Source organism: Myotis daubentonii, chromosome 4 (assembly GCF_963259705.1).
Source record: "Myotis daubentonii chromosome 4, mMyoDau2.1, whole genome shotgun sequence".
Lineage (NCBI taxonomy): Eukaryota > Metazoa > Chordata > Mammalia > Chiroptera > Vespertilionidae > Myotis > Myotis daubentonii.
In genome coordinates, this window is record NC_081843.1 from 77,729,998 (window position 1) to 77,745,183 (window position 15,186).

A 15,186-nucleotide genomic window follows, 5' to 3' on the forward strand; every position below is an offset into this window, starting at 1 on the left:
ATGCTAAATTTGGCAGAATTTCCAGGAATTAGTAAAACCAAATCTCTGTAATTATGGTAATCATAGCTGGACAGAAGGTGAGCATTCAGTCACCACTGGTCCCCAAGCATAAGGCTAATGAACCCAAGTCATTCCTGCTCTGCCTTACTCTCCAAAGCCTTTCCCCAAATGCAATGCGCCCAGGCCTCAAGGAACAAGAGCGTCCCAGGTTAGTAAGCAAGAACTTCTGCCATTTTCACATTGACTTTTTTTAAATGGTCTAATGTGCCGGCACAGAATGCAGCCCACACATGCCCAATATGTCACACAGAAATCTGTCCTACATACTTCTGAACGGTTACCCTGGTAAAGCTGTAACCAGGGAAATGTAAGGTTCAGAAACAGGCACTGTCACCTAATGAACGTAAAAACCCTCACTTCTAAGCAGGCCACAATATAATACAAAGGATTTTCTTTAACACGCAAGGAGTGGGAAGGAGGTTCGCCCTTAAATGCAAGTAAAGGAAAAGACAAAACAAAAGTGTTGAGATTAGAAGTGGCACTTTAGTTATTTTTATACTTTCTCTATAAAAGTCTTCATTCAAAAGTAAACCAAGAAAAGAGGGGGAAGCTCAAGGCAAGAACAACAAAGCAAAAGGACAAAGGCAAGAGAGACGCGCAGTCAGAGTGACTATCATTAATGAGGTTTGACTTTTTGTTTTTATTGTAAAGATGGGAGTTGTTGAACCAGAGAGGGAAGTACTTAAAAGTGGCCACCGAACAACAGGTGGATTCAAGCCCAGGTAGCTGAAAGGTCTTTGTACATCTCTACAGTTCTTACTACGCCTGCATTCACATGTTTACTGTCTACCTTCTTTTGGCAAGTAATAGACATACTGCCGAAACAGTATGTTCTCTAAAATGAGGCTAATCTTACCTATAAGAAAATTTGATGTTTCACGGTTCCCTATATGATACGATTTAAGAGTAACTCAAAGACCCACAGTTAAATAAAACTTTCCAATCGACAAACAGAAACAACAAAACCCTCCCTTCCTTCAGGCAATGTCCAATTCCACCTTTAGGCTAGAGGTTGACATCTTAATGTACAACCCACACCCCAGTGAAAACACAAAACAATTGTATTTGAAAGGGTCTATTAGCTCATGATAACACATTAAAACGACACAGTAATTTGTCATCTGTCACCATGGTGATTGAAGAAGAAATCTGGGAGAATTACAGGTTTTAGAATATGACCCGTTGGGTGGTGGGAAGAGAAAGTTCTGGAGCCTGAGATCCAACAAGGAAGTGTCTGGATGGACAGGGTGCCAGGTGAGGAACCCCAGCCACCAAACGGAGCAAGCAGGGGGAGGCAGACCCTGGACTGGCAGACTGGCCACAAGGAATGAGGAGGGAAAATGAAGACAGATTCAATGTCCATCTGCCTGAGCCATCCTTGGCAATGGGACCTGGGACTACAGGAGGTGATCCCTAGACACAGGGTCACCTCCACTGGACTGCATCCAAAGCACACCCAGCCTTGAGAGTTGATGGAAGGCTAGGCCGCTCAGAGAGCTGCAGACACAGCTGGAAGAACCTGGGACGTGAGCTAACCCAGCGTGAGCCCTCCTCCTATCACCCACAAACACACGCACTCTCACCCACTCATCCCTGGGAAGCACCGTTGACTTTCTCTTCCTGGCTTTCTTCCCAGCCTCTGTCCCCGGTGGGAAGATGCTCACAGACAGATTTCCCGACTGCTCGGTAAAGACGACACCTCACCTGGAATGCTGGACTGGAGAACGTTGTCCTCCGTGCGCTCGGCAATCACCACGTGTCTCTGATGAGATCCGTTATAAATAAAGTAAAACTCAGCATCTTTAGGAAGATAGACATTTTTGTCGAACTTCGCACACACCGTCATCTGCCCCTGAAAAGTGAACAAGATGGGGCATCATCACACTTCCTCATCCTGGCTCTCAGAAACCCCACAAAAAGCACCCGCGTCCACCCGGGGCGGTCTGTCACCTTCACTTCTCGTGAGAGCGCTCAACTAGTACGAATCCGTCTTTCCAACAGCAACGTTTGGGTGCTTGCTGATATACTGAAATATGAGTGTCAGAGCTGGTTTGTTCTGTTTTGAAAGTTGAAGAAGTTTAGAGTGTAGTGAAGGGTTTTTTTTTTCTTTTCACTTAGGGGATGTGAAAACGTGGTACTTTGTCTTTTACTCTGTTTGAATTCCTACCTGATGAGCATCATTGCTTGTATTCATTTTTCCCTCTACCTGAGACACCACCCTGGCATAAAGATTCAAAATGACTAATCTTTAGCTATGGCCTTACCCTGGACTACATACATCAGCGTCTGTTGTGACAACCTTAAATATTTCGCACACATTGCCAAATAAAGAGAGCCACATGCTCCCACACTCGTGTGCCTTTTCCAGTAGCTTTTTGTCCTCTCTGAGGGATTTCCAAGTCCTCTCTCTCATCTCGCCTGGCCTCACGCTTTCTCTTGAGAGCTTCTGTTTGGAACAGAGCCCTGGTCCCAAGGACAGGTGCGGCCCCCCTGAGCCACCAAGGCACATTCTGAGGAAGGAAGGAGTGAGGAGGGAGCGGGCACAGCAAGCTGGTGCTCTCCAACAGGACCATAGGGGGTGCGGGGGGGGGGGGACTGTGAGGAGGGGCTACATCAGCAGTGCTTTCAAGAAAGCACCAGCGATGGAGGAGCCTGCCAGTTGATCTTGGGACTTTGGAGGATTCCGGACACTCCCTCCCCTCAAACATAAAATGGGTAATACAAAGGGGACCTCCAGGGAGAGGGTGCATTCCGCCCAGCCTGTGGGAGTGGCCGGGAAATGGAGACCAGGAGGTGGGAAGGGTTGCCCTCTTTGGCGGCCTCCAGAGCTCGGCCAGTGTGGAGGAGCATCTGGGCTTCTGTGAGCTGGCCCAACAAAAACAAACCCTCCTCCGAGCACGCCTCACCCTGGGATGCGAGGACAGGGAACAGAGAAAGGCTATGCAGTCCCTTTCACAGCTGTTTGCCTTTGATGGATATTAGCATGTTATTCCCTAGGCTCTCAAGAGTCAGGCGGATCAGTATCAATACCAAAATCAGACTGGAGCTCCTCTTTCCAGTAACCACATGGCTAGCTCTTCTAAAATGTTAAAAATAAAAAGGCTATGTTTTTCTAGGAGTTTGAAATCCATGCCACACATGAAACATTATCTTAAATTTTGAATTGGTATAAACACAAATTGTGAAGTTCTAAAAAAAGTCACCGGTTCCCAATTTTGAATGGTCCTGTCTCTGCGTGTGAGCTCGCACACACGCGCACAAACATAATCAATAGAAAGTTAACATGCCAAGAAAAATCCACCATACAATAGCTTCAAAAAAAGTTCAGGAAGAGGTTCTGAAAAGCAAGAAAAACAATAACAACAGTCTGACATGACTGAGAGAGGAAACTTAGATGAAATTCCATTTCCTAAAAAAGGAAGAACAGCTTGCTTTAGTCATGCTCCTGGTTGCTAAAGGGGCTGTTAATTACTCACAGACAGAATCTGGCCCAACCTGTTGATTTTTTTTAAATAGAAAACATATTGTGTAAATAGATCAAAGTTTTTCACAGATCACAGGATATCTAGTCTATATCTATTCAAAACAATGGTCACATTACTACTTTATCTGATTGGGTGAACAAGAACTGCAACTCATGAAAGAGCCTAACTACAACCCTTTTCAATGTGATCCAAGACAGTAGTTTTACAATTCAGTTATGCCTCCCTTTCAAGACCATACCATGATTTACATTGATAAAAGAAGATAAACAACAGTCAGCTCAGAAACTACACCTGTCCATTAAAGAGAGATGTCCAGAAGTCCTGGCATTAAGAATAACATTCAGCATAAAAGGAGTTTATGATTTGCTAATCATAAAGAGATCAGAAAGACACAGTATAATTACAAGAGAAGGAGGAAAGGGGGTGATAAAAAAAAAACCAACAGAGAGAGACACAGTGAGAGAGAAGAAAGGGAGGGGAGGGGGGTGTGGAGATGGCAAGAGAGAAAGAGGAAGTCAGGAAAGAAAATGTGAATTCATACAACTTAACAAAAGGAAGATAACCCAATCAAAAAATGGACAAAGGAACTAAATAGACACTTTTTGAAAAGGACATACAGAAGACCAAGAGACATATGAAAAAATGCTCAAAGTCACTAATCATCCGAGAGATGCAAATCAAACCAGCAATGCAGTACCATCTCACACCTGTAGGAATGGCTATCATCAACAAATCAACAAATGACAAGTGCTAGCGAGGATGTGGAGAAAAAGGAACCCTCGTGCCCTGCTGGTGGGAATGCAGACTGGTGCAACCACTGTGGAAAACAGTATGGAGTTTCCTCAAAAAACTAAAAATGAAACTCCCATTTGACCCAGTAATCCCACTTCTAGGAATATATCCCAAGAAATCAGAAACACCAATCAGAAAGGATATATGCACCCCTATGTTCATAGCAGCACAGTTTACCATAGCTAAGATTTGGAAACAGCCTAAGTGCCCATCAGCAGATGAGTGGATTAAAAAACTGTGGTACATCTACACAATGGAACACTACGCTGCTATAAAAAAGAAAGAACTCTTACCATTCACAACAGCATGGATGGACCTGGAGGGCATTATGCTAAGCGAAATAAGCCAGTCAGAGAAAGATAAATACCACATGACCTCACTCACTTGTGGAATATAATGAACAAAAATAGATCCAGATACACAGAAGCATCAAACAGACTGCCAAACCTCAGAGGGAAGGCGGGGAGGGGTGGGAGGATGGGGGTAAGAGATCAATCAAAAGACTTGTACACATGCATATAAGCAAAGCCAATGGACACAGACAGTAGGGGCATGAGAGCATGTGCTAGAAGGTGGGCATGGCCGGGGAGAGGTCAATGAGGGAAAAAGGAGATCTATGTAATACTTTTTCAACAATAAAGAACTTAAATTTTTTTAAAAATGTGACTATGAAAGAACATTTTCATTCAGAAAAGTTAGATAAACGTCAAAGGTTTAAATATCGCTCTAACGGAGTTCAGCAAGAGGAATGGGCTTCTCAAATTGTGCTGAGGACCAACGTACAACATAATCAGCCACAGGTGACAATTTTTCACTACAATTGGGGTCTTTCTCATCACTGTGGCCACTGAAAATATGCCACTTTACTTAAAGGGCCACTAATTTTATTACTGGCAAAGATAAATTGGAGTGTACAGAATTCCAGTGTGCCTCCATCATGTCTCCATCTGGATTCAATCACATGCTTTGTTTTAAGCAATTGAAAACTGTAAACTTTGCTAAGTGAATTTGTTGGCATCAATACCAGAATCACTCTGCTTCTGCCCAGAAATAACAGAGATGTGTTATCACCTCTCTGTCAATTCACTGTATCCCAAATACAAAAACACTCAGCTATTTCACTGAAACTTCTGGAAACAATAAGAGGCAAAATTATCTCCCCAAATTTATCTATAAATTTAATGTACTCTAATCTAAACCCAAAGTGAATTTTTCAAATGAAACTCAACAAGTTTATTCTAAAGTTCATCTGGAAAAATAAATAGACAAGGCTTGAAACAAATGTTTTAAGAAAGCATGATGTTTGAGCCGGGGGAGAGGGCAGGGGGAGCCTGGAGATCAGAACTTACCTCTCAAAACATACAGTGAAACCATGGAAATTTAAACAGTGCAATGGTGGCACACAGAGAGACCACTAGGTACAGAGTCCAGAAACAGATGCATGGAAATTATGTAATAAAGGTGGCATTTCAAATCAGTGGGGAAAGAATGTTCTACTCAATAGTTTTGAAACAATAGCTCTCCATTAGGAAAAAAACATTCTTCATATCAAGGAGTTAAATTCCCAATTAATGCAATATTGCACATAATTCATAAGCACATAAAATTAGAAGACTATTAACATTTTTCATTATTGCACAAAATGATAGCAATTAAAGATATCTACATTTCATCTATATGGACACCACCCTAATGTATCAACAGTTTTTCATTTTTCCTCTTTCCTTCCAGTCTTTGTTCAATGCACAGCTAAAAATTACATAGCTATACTCATGGCATAAATACACATCACATATGGTTGTGCTTTGCTCTCTTCTGTGAAAAAATATTTTTCCATGTTGTTACAATCTTTGGCACTATTTTTAATTGCATTCCATCAAGTACTTGAAGCTCTGTGATTTAATAATGTACCCTATTGTACATTAAGGGTATTTGTAGTCTAACATTACAAAAAATACTATAATAAACATTTTCATGTATGTTGTTTCTATCATTTAAATCACTTTTTAGAATAAAATTCTAGAAATGGTTTAAGAATGTGAAAAATTGTCACAAATTGCAAAACTGATTTCCAAAAATGTTACATCAACTTTCATCACTACCTGTATTGGGCAAGCATATCATTTTCATCCCAGTTTTGCCAAAACTGTCTTTTTTAGTATTTCCTAAATTAACAGATAATAAACAATCCTCATTGATTTAATTCATATTTTCCATTGCCACTGAAATTTATTGCCCACTTTTATAAAAGTCTATTACTAAATGGTGCCATCGTTGTTAGTGGCCTGATTAAATTTCTACTTACAGGATTCTGGTCTTCCCTCTTTTATTCACCTTTGCCTTAGGCAGATTAAAATTTCCACTTTCCCAAGTGAACCAAGTGAGATCAGCATCAGGGTTATTCCCTTTCCCCTCTGAAGAGTGAAGGTGTGCCACCTACCTCCCTTCTCATGCCCAAATAAGAAGCACTCAGATACTCCTGCAAAACCTCTGAAGGCCAGGTAACATGGAAACAGGAATGACAAATGTAAACAAGAAAAGCTGAACTGAGTATAATCATACTGAATATACCTCAATATAAGCTCAAACAAAGAACATCCAGTAAATTACACCAGCCTTGTTTTACTATCAAGCAGCCCCTAAGAAACGCTGCCTGCAAAACTTATCAGTAATTCTCAAAGACCAAGCTTTCCGCATGAAGTGGTACAACATCTACGAATTTCTTCTCAAAAGAACCAAAAAGGTATTAAATGTTTTTGCCACCTGACACTATTTCATCCAACTCTCCTGCTCCTCTCCAATGGCACTTAAGATGAAAGTGGTCCTTGACACTGAGGTGCGCATTCTCAGTGTTTTTCCATCCATCGATAACAGCCCCCGCTCAGGATCTGGAATTGTTTAGATCCAGGAAGAAATAACAGAATGTCTTTTTTTTTTTTTTTTAAGGAAGGTAAACTAAAATGACCTAGAAGACTTAAGACATTTCTTTAGAAATAGCCCTTGGGGTAGGAATGGCTTCCATTTCCTAACAAGATGAAATAAAGCACATTAGGTCAATATGTTTGCTGATAACAACTAGAAAATAAAGACAGAAAAATTAAAAAGTCATTCTTAAAGAGAACTATGGAAATGAGGATAAATATAATAAAACTCCAGAAAGTGGAGAACCAGAGAAGTTATAGAAGCCAAAAAGAAAATAATTGATGGGGGGGGGGGGGGGCGGGAGGTTGGGGTTAATGGGGGGGATGAGGACACATTTGTAATACCTTAACTAATAATAAAAAAAAATTAAAAAAAGAAAAAGAAAGTAATTGATGACCTAAAATTCCATTATTAACAAAAATATTCTTAAAAATGAAGATGAAATTAAAATATTTAAGACAAATGCTGAGGGAATTCATTATCAGCAGGCCAGCACTGAAATACTAAAGGGCATTTACTTAAGCACAAGTAAAATTATCTCCAACAGAAACATGGAAATGCAAGAGGAAATGAGGAACAGTAAAATGGATAAATATGTGAATATAATTAATATCTAATGTACAAATGATAATTGTAATGTCAGGAGTTAAAAATATTTGTAGAACTACAATGTCGGACAATAATGATATAAAAGGGAGGTGGAATTAAAGTATCTAACAGTTTTGGAAAAGTGTTTTCTATTTATAATATATCAAATATACATATTTTAAGCTGACAGTAACCACTGATAGAATAGTAAAATGAATGTATAATTAACAGGTTACAGAGAGAAAAAATTAAATCGAAAATATTTAATCAAAAATACAAGACAGAAGAAATAAATAACAGAAAACGTATGTCAAATAGAGAGTTCTATTAAGTCCAACTATATTAGCAATTATAGTAAATGTAAATGAACTGATTCCAATACAACACTAAGACAGTCATTATGTCATTTTTTTAAAACTAGAAAACAGTAACAATACCTATATGCTGCTTACAAGAGAGACACTTAAAAAAATAACACAGAAAGCTTAAAAGTAAAAACATGTACTAAGCTACACTAACCAAAACAAAGCTAGTATGGCCAAAATAATATCAGCCAGAGTAGTTTTTAAAGCAAGACATATTGTGAAAGCTAGAGGAACTTTTCATCATAAGAAGTATCAATTGAACAGGATTCTATCATAGTATTAAATCTGTATGCTTCAAAATAGAAAAGAAATATGAACAAATCCAAAAGAGGAAATAGACAAATCCATGATCACAATGGGAGACTTTAGCTTGCCTCTCGCAATAGCTGATAGAACAGACAGACAAAAACTGTCAAGGACACACAATCAACACGATTGCTAATAAAAAGGAATAATTACCATAAAATAAACATGAACAGTAATATTAATTTTAAAAGTTATCCATCATTCAAAACTCTACATCAAACTCAGTTAAACAAACACAAATATTCTCGATGACTCTGACACTTGATGCAAAGATTCACCACACAGAACTGAAATAGCCTTTGTTCTGTAACACAGCTAAATTGAGCAAAACACAATTCATGGCAGAGGTCAGTAAATGACTCCAGATTCCTCACGAGACCAGAAGCAGGCTTTGAAGAGCTCCTTAGCTTGCTTCCTTTTTAAATCACTCACTCACAGATTCCATAAAAACATAGGACTCCTAGAAATTAAAAACAAGTATCTGACATTTTAAGCAGATCATAAGAGGAAATATATTGGTTTGGGTATAAGAATACTTAAATTGCAATCTCTACCCTTACAGTATCCCAATATTTCTTGAGGAATAAAGGTCCTGCACTTGGTTTCAAAATAATCAAATGCAAAAATAAAAGAAGGAAGCAAACTGCAGTTAATAGTTGGACACCAGTTGAGATTTTAGTCAAAAATCAGCTAAGCATGAGTCATCACTGGGACTAAAATGCTAATTCTGCCCAAACATACACTGATGAAAATCTAGTGACTCCATGAAGAATGAGTATGGATGGCTCTCTTCCATGCCTATCAGACATATCTGAGCCATGGAGTACTTTAATGTAAATACAGGCTAAACTGACAACACATTCAGAGGAAAATGACAAGGATGCCGTAGGGACTCAAAAACCATGCTGTCACATGAGGAACAATTGAAGGAACTGGGGCTGTTTTGCCAACGAAGAAAAGACTCCTGCATAAACGGTCACGGTTGCAAATATGTGAGGGTCTGTCATGCGGACAAGGGATTAGACATGTCCTGCAGGTCCCAAGGGGAAAGCCCAAAACAATGGGGGGAAGGACAGGACACAGTTCAGGTCCACAGCGAGAGCCTTGTTCGGATCAGAGATGTCCAAGGATGACAAGCATTGCTGCCGCTCAGGAGGAATAAGCACTACCAGGAAATGGTGGTTTGTTTTTGCTTTGCTTGTTTGTTTGTTCTAAGAAAGAATAGGACTAAATCTCTAGCCTTGAAAGGCTAGAACCTATGATACCTGGTATATAATTCTACATCAGTAGCTTCCATGTGAAAAAATAAATAAATGGGTGGCTCTAGATAAGTGTTTTGTGTTTTGTTTTTAAATTAATTTCTCCCTTATTCTTTTGCTTTGGTTTACTTCCTAGCTCCTTGGATTAATGTTCAGTTTATTTCAATTATCAGCATTAGTGGTTTTCAAACTGAGATCAGGGAAACCCTAGGTCCTAAAGGAAGAATGTTAGGCATTCTAATATCCCATTTAAATTTCATTTTGAAAAATAGGTTTTCGATTACTTTTAACCTAAAAAAAGTGCATTTACTTAAATTTACTATTTACCAAATTTTTATACACTGACCGGCCAGCAGGTGTGGCTCAGTGGTTGAGCATCGACCCAGGAACCAAGAGGTCACCGGTTTGATTCCAGGTCAGGGCACATGCCCAGGTTGTGGGCTGCATCCCCAGTACGGGGTGTCCAGACGGCAGCTGATTGATGATGTTCCTCTCGCATCGATGTTTCTCTCTATCTCTCGACCTTCCTCTCTCTCAATAAAAATATATCTTTAAAATGTTTTAAATATTTTATACACTGGAGAAGACCTGAACTGCCAGGCTAACTCATTGCTCTCAGCACATTAATTAATTAATATAATAAAGTTAAACTTGGAGAATCCTATCTAATAAAAGAGAAAAATGGTAATTGGCGTACGACGATACCCTTTTCATTGGCTAATCAGGGCTATATGCAAATTAACTGCCGACTAAGATTGGCAGTTAACTGCCGACTAAGATTGGCAGTTACCTGCCAACAAGATGGTGGTTAATTTGCATATGTAGGCACAATGCAGGGAGGCGAAAGGGAAAGCAGGAAGAAGCCCTCTGCCACTGACAGTGATCGGAAACCCAGGGGGGAGCTAAGAGCTGGGGGGCAGGGCAAAGGCGGCCCTGGGGCCGCCTTTGCCCTGCCCCCCAGCCATGATTGGAGAATCAGGTGCCTTTTCCACCCTGGCCAGTGATAGCAGGAAGTAGGGGTGGAGCCAGCGATGGGAGCTGGGCACGGTCGAAGCTGGCAGTCCCAGGAGCTAGGGGTCCCTTGCCTGGGCCTAAAGCGGAGCCCACGATCGCGGGGCCGCTGCAGCTGCGGGTCCCCGCTGCCCGGGCCGGACACCTAGGCCAGAGGCGTTAGGCCTGGGCAGGGGCAGAGCCTGCAACCGCGGGGAGCTGGGGGTCCCCTACCCAGGCCTGACACCTCTGCCGGAGGCCTCAGGCCTGGTCAAGGGGCCGATCCGGTGATTGGTGATCGGAGGGTGATGAGGGTCAACTCCTCTGGCCGAGGCATCAGGCCTGGGTGGGGGGCAGAGCCGGGGATTGGGGGGATATGATGGTCCCCTTGCCCAGGCCTGAAGCCTGGGTCAGAGGCGTCAGGCCTGGGCAAGGGGCCGATCCTGCGATTGTAGGGTGATGGGGGTCAACGCCTGAGGGCTCCCAGTATGTGAGAGGGGGCAGACTGGGCTGAGGGACACTCCTCCCCCCTCCACCCACCCAGTGCACGAATTTCGTGCACCGGGCCCCTAGTATATTTATAATAAAGTTTTTATCAAGTTTATATATTAAAGCTCTCCATAATACTTTGTTTGGAAAAAAGATTTGTATGTACGTCAAAAAAAAAGTTGAAGCACTATCTGCTTAGGGTCTCTAAGGCCCCAATGCTAGTTTATATTGGAAGATAAAATTCTATTAGCTCATTTTATATTTCAGATTTCAAACAAGTTTTATATTTGCATTTCGTATTTCAAACAAGCTTTACATTTGCAACATAGTAAAGACATAATTTCAAACTCAGGTTGAACCTATGCAGATAGTAATTGTACAAGATTATTACTTAACACCTGAAGTCTAGGATGTATGTCAAACCAAGAGTTAGTTATCTGAAGATCAGTGCGGATCAGCGGACAGCACTGAACGTGCCAAACCAACACCAAGACTCTGCCAGGAATACAAGAGCCCTAGGTTTCTGTGAATTGACCTCTCCTGGGCAAAGAACAGTGACACAACTGTCTGCATTCTTACTTCAGGGTAGACCACGCAGTATTGCACAGGCTGTCTCTCTTATGAAGGTACAAAAGAAGGGAGTCCCTGGAGGAGGAAGGGCCCCCTGGGGGGTCAGAGGTTGCAGCTCTTCTGACAAACAACTTTGAGCAGTGGGAAGAGTATTGGCCCTTTGACCCTCCCATCTATCTGACCAGCATCTGTGCCAGAACCACCCCCTTCACCCTCTATCCCCATCACACAGAGGCACATACACACACACACTCATTCACATGTGCACACACACAGCAGGCACTCGTAAGAGCACTGAAGATTTTGCCAAGCAATGCCCCATGCAAAATAAAAGAATCATGGAATCCTCACTAAGAGAAGCATAGATTCAGAAATTTATAAAATATAGAGCTAAAAGAAGGCATAGAGTGCATCTAGATCAAAACCTTTACAAAATATTTCCCTGACAGCGTAGAAACTGAAGGTAACCTGTTCTGGGTCCCATCACACAGCAGACCTAGGGCCAGAACTGGGTCTTTACCCTCCATCCAGTAGCCTCTGAGTCCCCCCACCCACACATACCCCACCCCCACTGCAGTGAGCCACTGCTCCTCCTGCAGGGACTAGAAAGAACCTTTATGGAAACAAGTCAGATCCCACAACACCCATAGTCCTCCGCTCTCTTGTCTCTTCTCTACCTCGACTCCCATCACCTTTGTCAAACTACAGAGCATCTCAGGGCCTGCTACTCTTCCCTGCATCTCGTTTCCTTCTCGAATCTGCACACGCAGGTAACAGCCAGCTCAGTCACAGCATGGTCACCAATGAAGCCAAAGAAACAAGAGAGGCAGGGCCATGAAGAAAGGGCACCGAGAGCTCAGTGCAGCCCAGCCCCAAAGAGGGCATGGAAAGAAAGACAAAGACAGGAGGATGAGGACTCGGTGGGGAGGGAAAGAGAAAGAAGCAGCGGTGGGCCAGGGAGTGATGACAATGACAAGAGGAGAAAGAGCTGCAAAAAAAAACACAAAGCAATGTGGAATTTAATTGAATCAGGAAAAGGGGAAAATGATGGAAAATAAATAGATAAGTGAAAATAAGCAGAAGAGAGATATTCACGCTACCAGGAACCTCAATCTGGAAACACTTTTATAAAAAGGAGGAGCATGGGGAGGAAAATGAGCTGAACATTGAAGCTGACAAAGAACATTTCATCTGATCAAAATCAAGAACTAAAGGCAAAAGAAGCACTATGGAATGTCTCTCTTTGGGACACATCATAAAGGGAAGAAGGTGTGTTGTTTTGTTTTTCAAATTACTCACATCCAACTAATCCTCACACCCCCATCGGGTAAGTCCGGCTCTCCTATCAACACTAATAAAAGAGAAAAATGGTAATTGCGTACGAGCTACCCTTTTCATTGGCTAATCAGGGCTATATGCAAATTAACTGCCAACTAAGATTGGCAGTTAACTGACAACTAAGATTGGCAGTTAACTGACAACTAAGATTGGCAGTTAACTGCCAACAAGATGGCCGCGAATTTGCATATGTAGGCACAATGCAGGGAGGCGAAAGGGAAAGCAGGAAGAAGCCCCCTGCCACAGACAGTGATTGGAAACCCAGGGGGGAGCTAAGAGCTGGGGGGCAGGGCAAAGGCGGCCCTAGGGCCGCCTTTGCCCTGCCCCCCAGCCATGATCGGAGAATCAGGTGCCTTTTCCACCCTGGCCAGTGATAGCAGGAAGTAGGGGTGGAGCCAGCGATGGGAGCTGGGCACAGTCGAAGCTGGCAGTCCCAGGAGCTAGGGGTCCCTTGCCTGGGCCTAAAGCGAAGCCCACGATCGCGGGGCCGCTGCAGCTGCGGGTCCCCACTTCCCGGGCCGGACGCCTCAGCCAGAGGCATCCTGCAGGGGCAGGGGCAGAGCCCGCGCAATCGCGGTGCCCCCCGCTGCCACTACGGGTCCCCGCTGCCCGGGCCGGACGCCTCAGCCAGAGGCGTCAGGCCTGGGCAAGGGGCCGATCCTGCGATTGGAGGGTGATGGGGTCAACGCCTGAGGGCTCCCAGTATGTGAGAGGGGGCAGGCTGGGCTGAGGGACACTCCCCCCCACACACACCCAGTGCACGAATTTCGTGCACCGGGCCCCTAGTGTTTTATATAACAATGTAGGGATGAGGGAAGGGCACCCTCAATTCCTTTCTCATTCTCACTCCAACTTCAGAGTCGGCAATGGCTTTAGAATGCAGGATCCCAACTTTCTGACCTTGTCCTTTTCTGCCCCTTACTTAGGACTCTGAATCTTCAAGTCAATTGGATGGGGCTCTCAGAGAACAAAAAACAGGACCTTTATACAGAGCTGCCAATGCTGGCTTCACCGGCGGTACATTTAACCAAAAGTCGATTGGAATCACTCCCCTTGTCCTAATTCAACACAAAGCCCGAAGTACAAGAACAACATTGGTCACAACAAACACAGGGAACAATCCCCAAAGCCTGAGCATGCCATTAATCTTGTTAAGAATAATAATACCTCCCATTGTAATTACAAAATAAGCATAAAGAATATAGCCCTAACTGGTTTGGCTCAGTGGATAGAGCATCGGCCTGCAGACTGAAGAATATAGTTAACAATACTATAGTAACACTCTATGGTGCCAGGTGGGCACTTGAATTATCGGAGGAAACACTTTGTAACCTATATGAATGTCTACCCACTGTGCTGTATACCTGAAACTAATACAAAAAAAGTGCTGAATGCTAACTGTAATAAAAATAAAATTTAAAGAAGGAATACCATCCATTTCCTTAACATTTCACTGTTTGCAAGGCGCTTCTGATATCCTATCTGAGTCTCGCAACCCTCAGAGACACAAACAAGTGAGGGAGTGGCCCACAGTGCCCCAGATGGCCAGACCCAGCCCTTAAGTCTCCCCATTCATTCATTCACTCCAGAAAGACCTTCATTTCTCTGTGACTTAATTTCCTTTCCTCATCTGTAAAATGGGATTAAGAATTAATACTCTTTCTTATATTTCAGTGAGGGTCAAATGAGATAATAAATACCTGTACCTGGTATAAAGTAAGAGTTCAGTAAGTGTTAGTAATTCTTTTTATTTTTTTATTTTTAAACTATCCTTTTTATCATAGTCAAGGTGTTAATGAATTATTTCATCCCAAATGTCTCTCAAATATCTGGCAATCTCTAGGTCCCATGGGACCTTGACAGCATCTTATGCACAGAAAGGACTAAAAAAGTTAAGTTAAATGAAAAGAAAAGAACTTTTTGTGAACGAACAAAAAAATTGCTTCCTATTCATCAAACATTTATTAAGTCCCTATTAGAGCACTTCTATACAGTGTTCTGAGAATGAAAAATGCAGCAATG

At 42.3% G+C, this 15,186-nt stretch overlaps 1 protein-coding gene across 7 annotated transcripts in view; it reads right to left on the bottom strand.

Moving 5' to 3' along the window:
- Nucleotides 1-15,186, bottom strand: part of ARHGEF28 (Rho guanine nucleotide exchange factor 28) — a 263,386-nt gene that overhangs the window by 168,732 nt on the left and 79,468 nt on the right. For 6 of the 7 annotated variants that reach the window (XM_059694332.1, XM_059694331.1, XM_059694328.1 and 3 more), the window contains one exon: nucleotides 1,765-1,912. In XM_059694332.1, the coding sequence (XP_059550315.1) occupies nucleotides 1,765-1,912 (148 nt within the window). Of the gene's footprint in view, nucleotides 1-1,764; nucleotides 1,913-2,010; nucleotides 2,117-15,186 lie in introns of those variants that run through there. The other variant, XM_059694334.1, reaches the window with a different exon arrangement.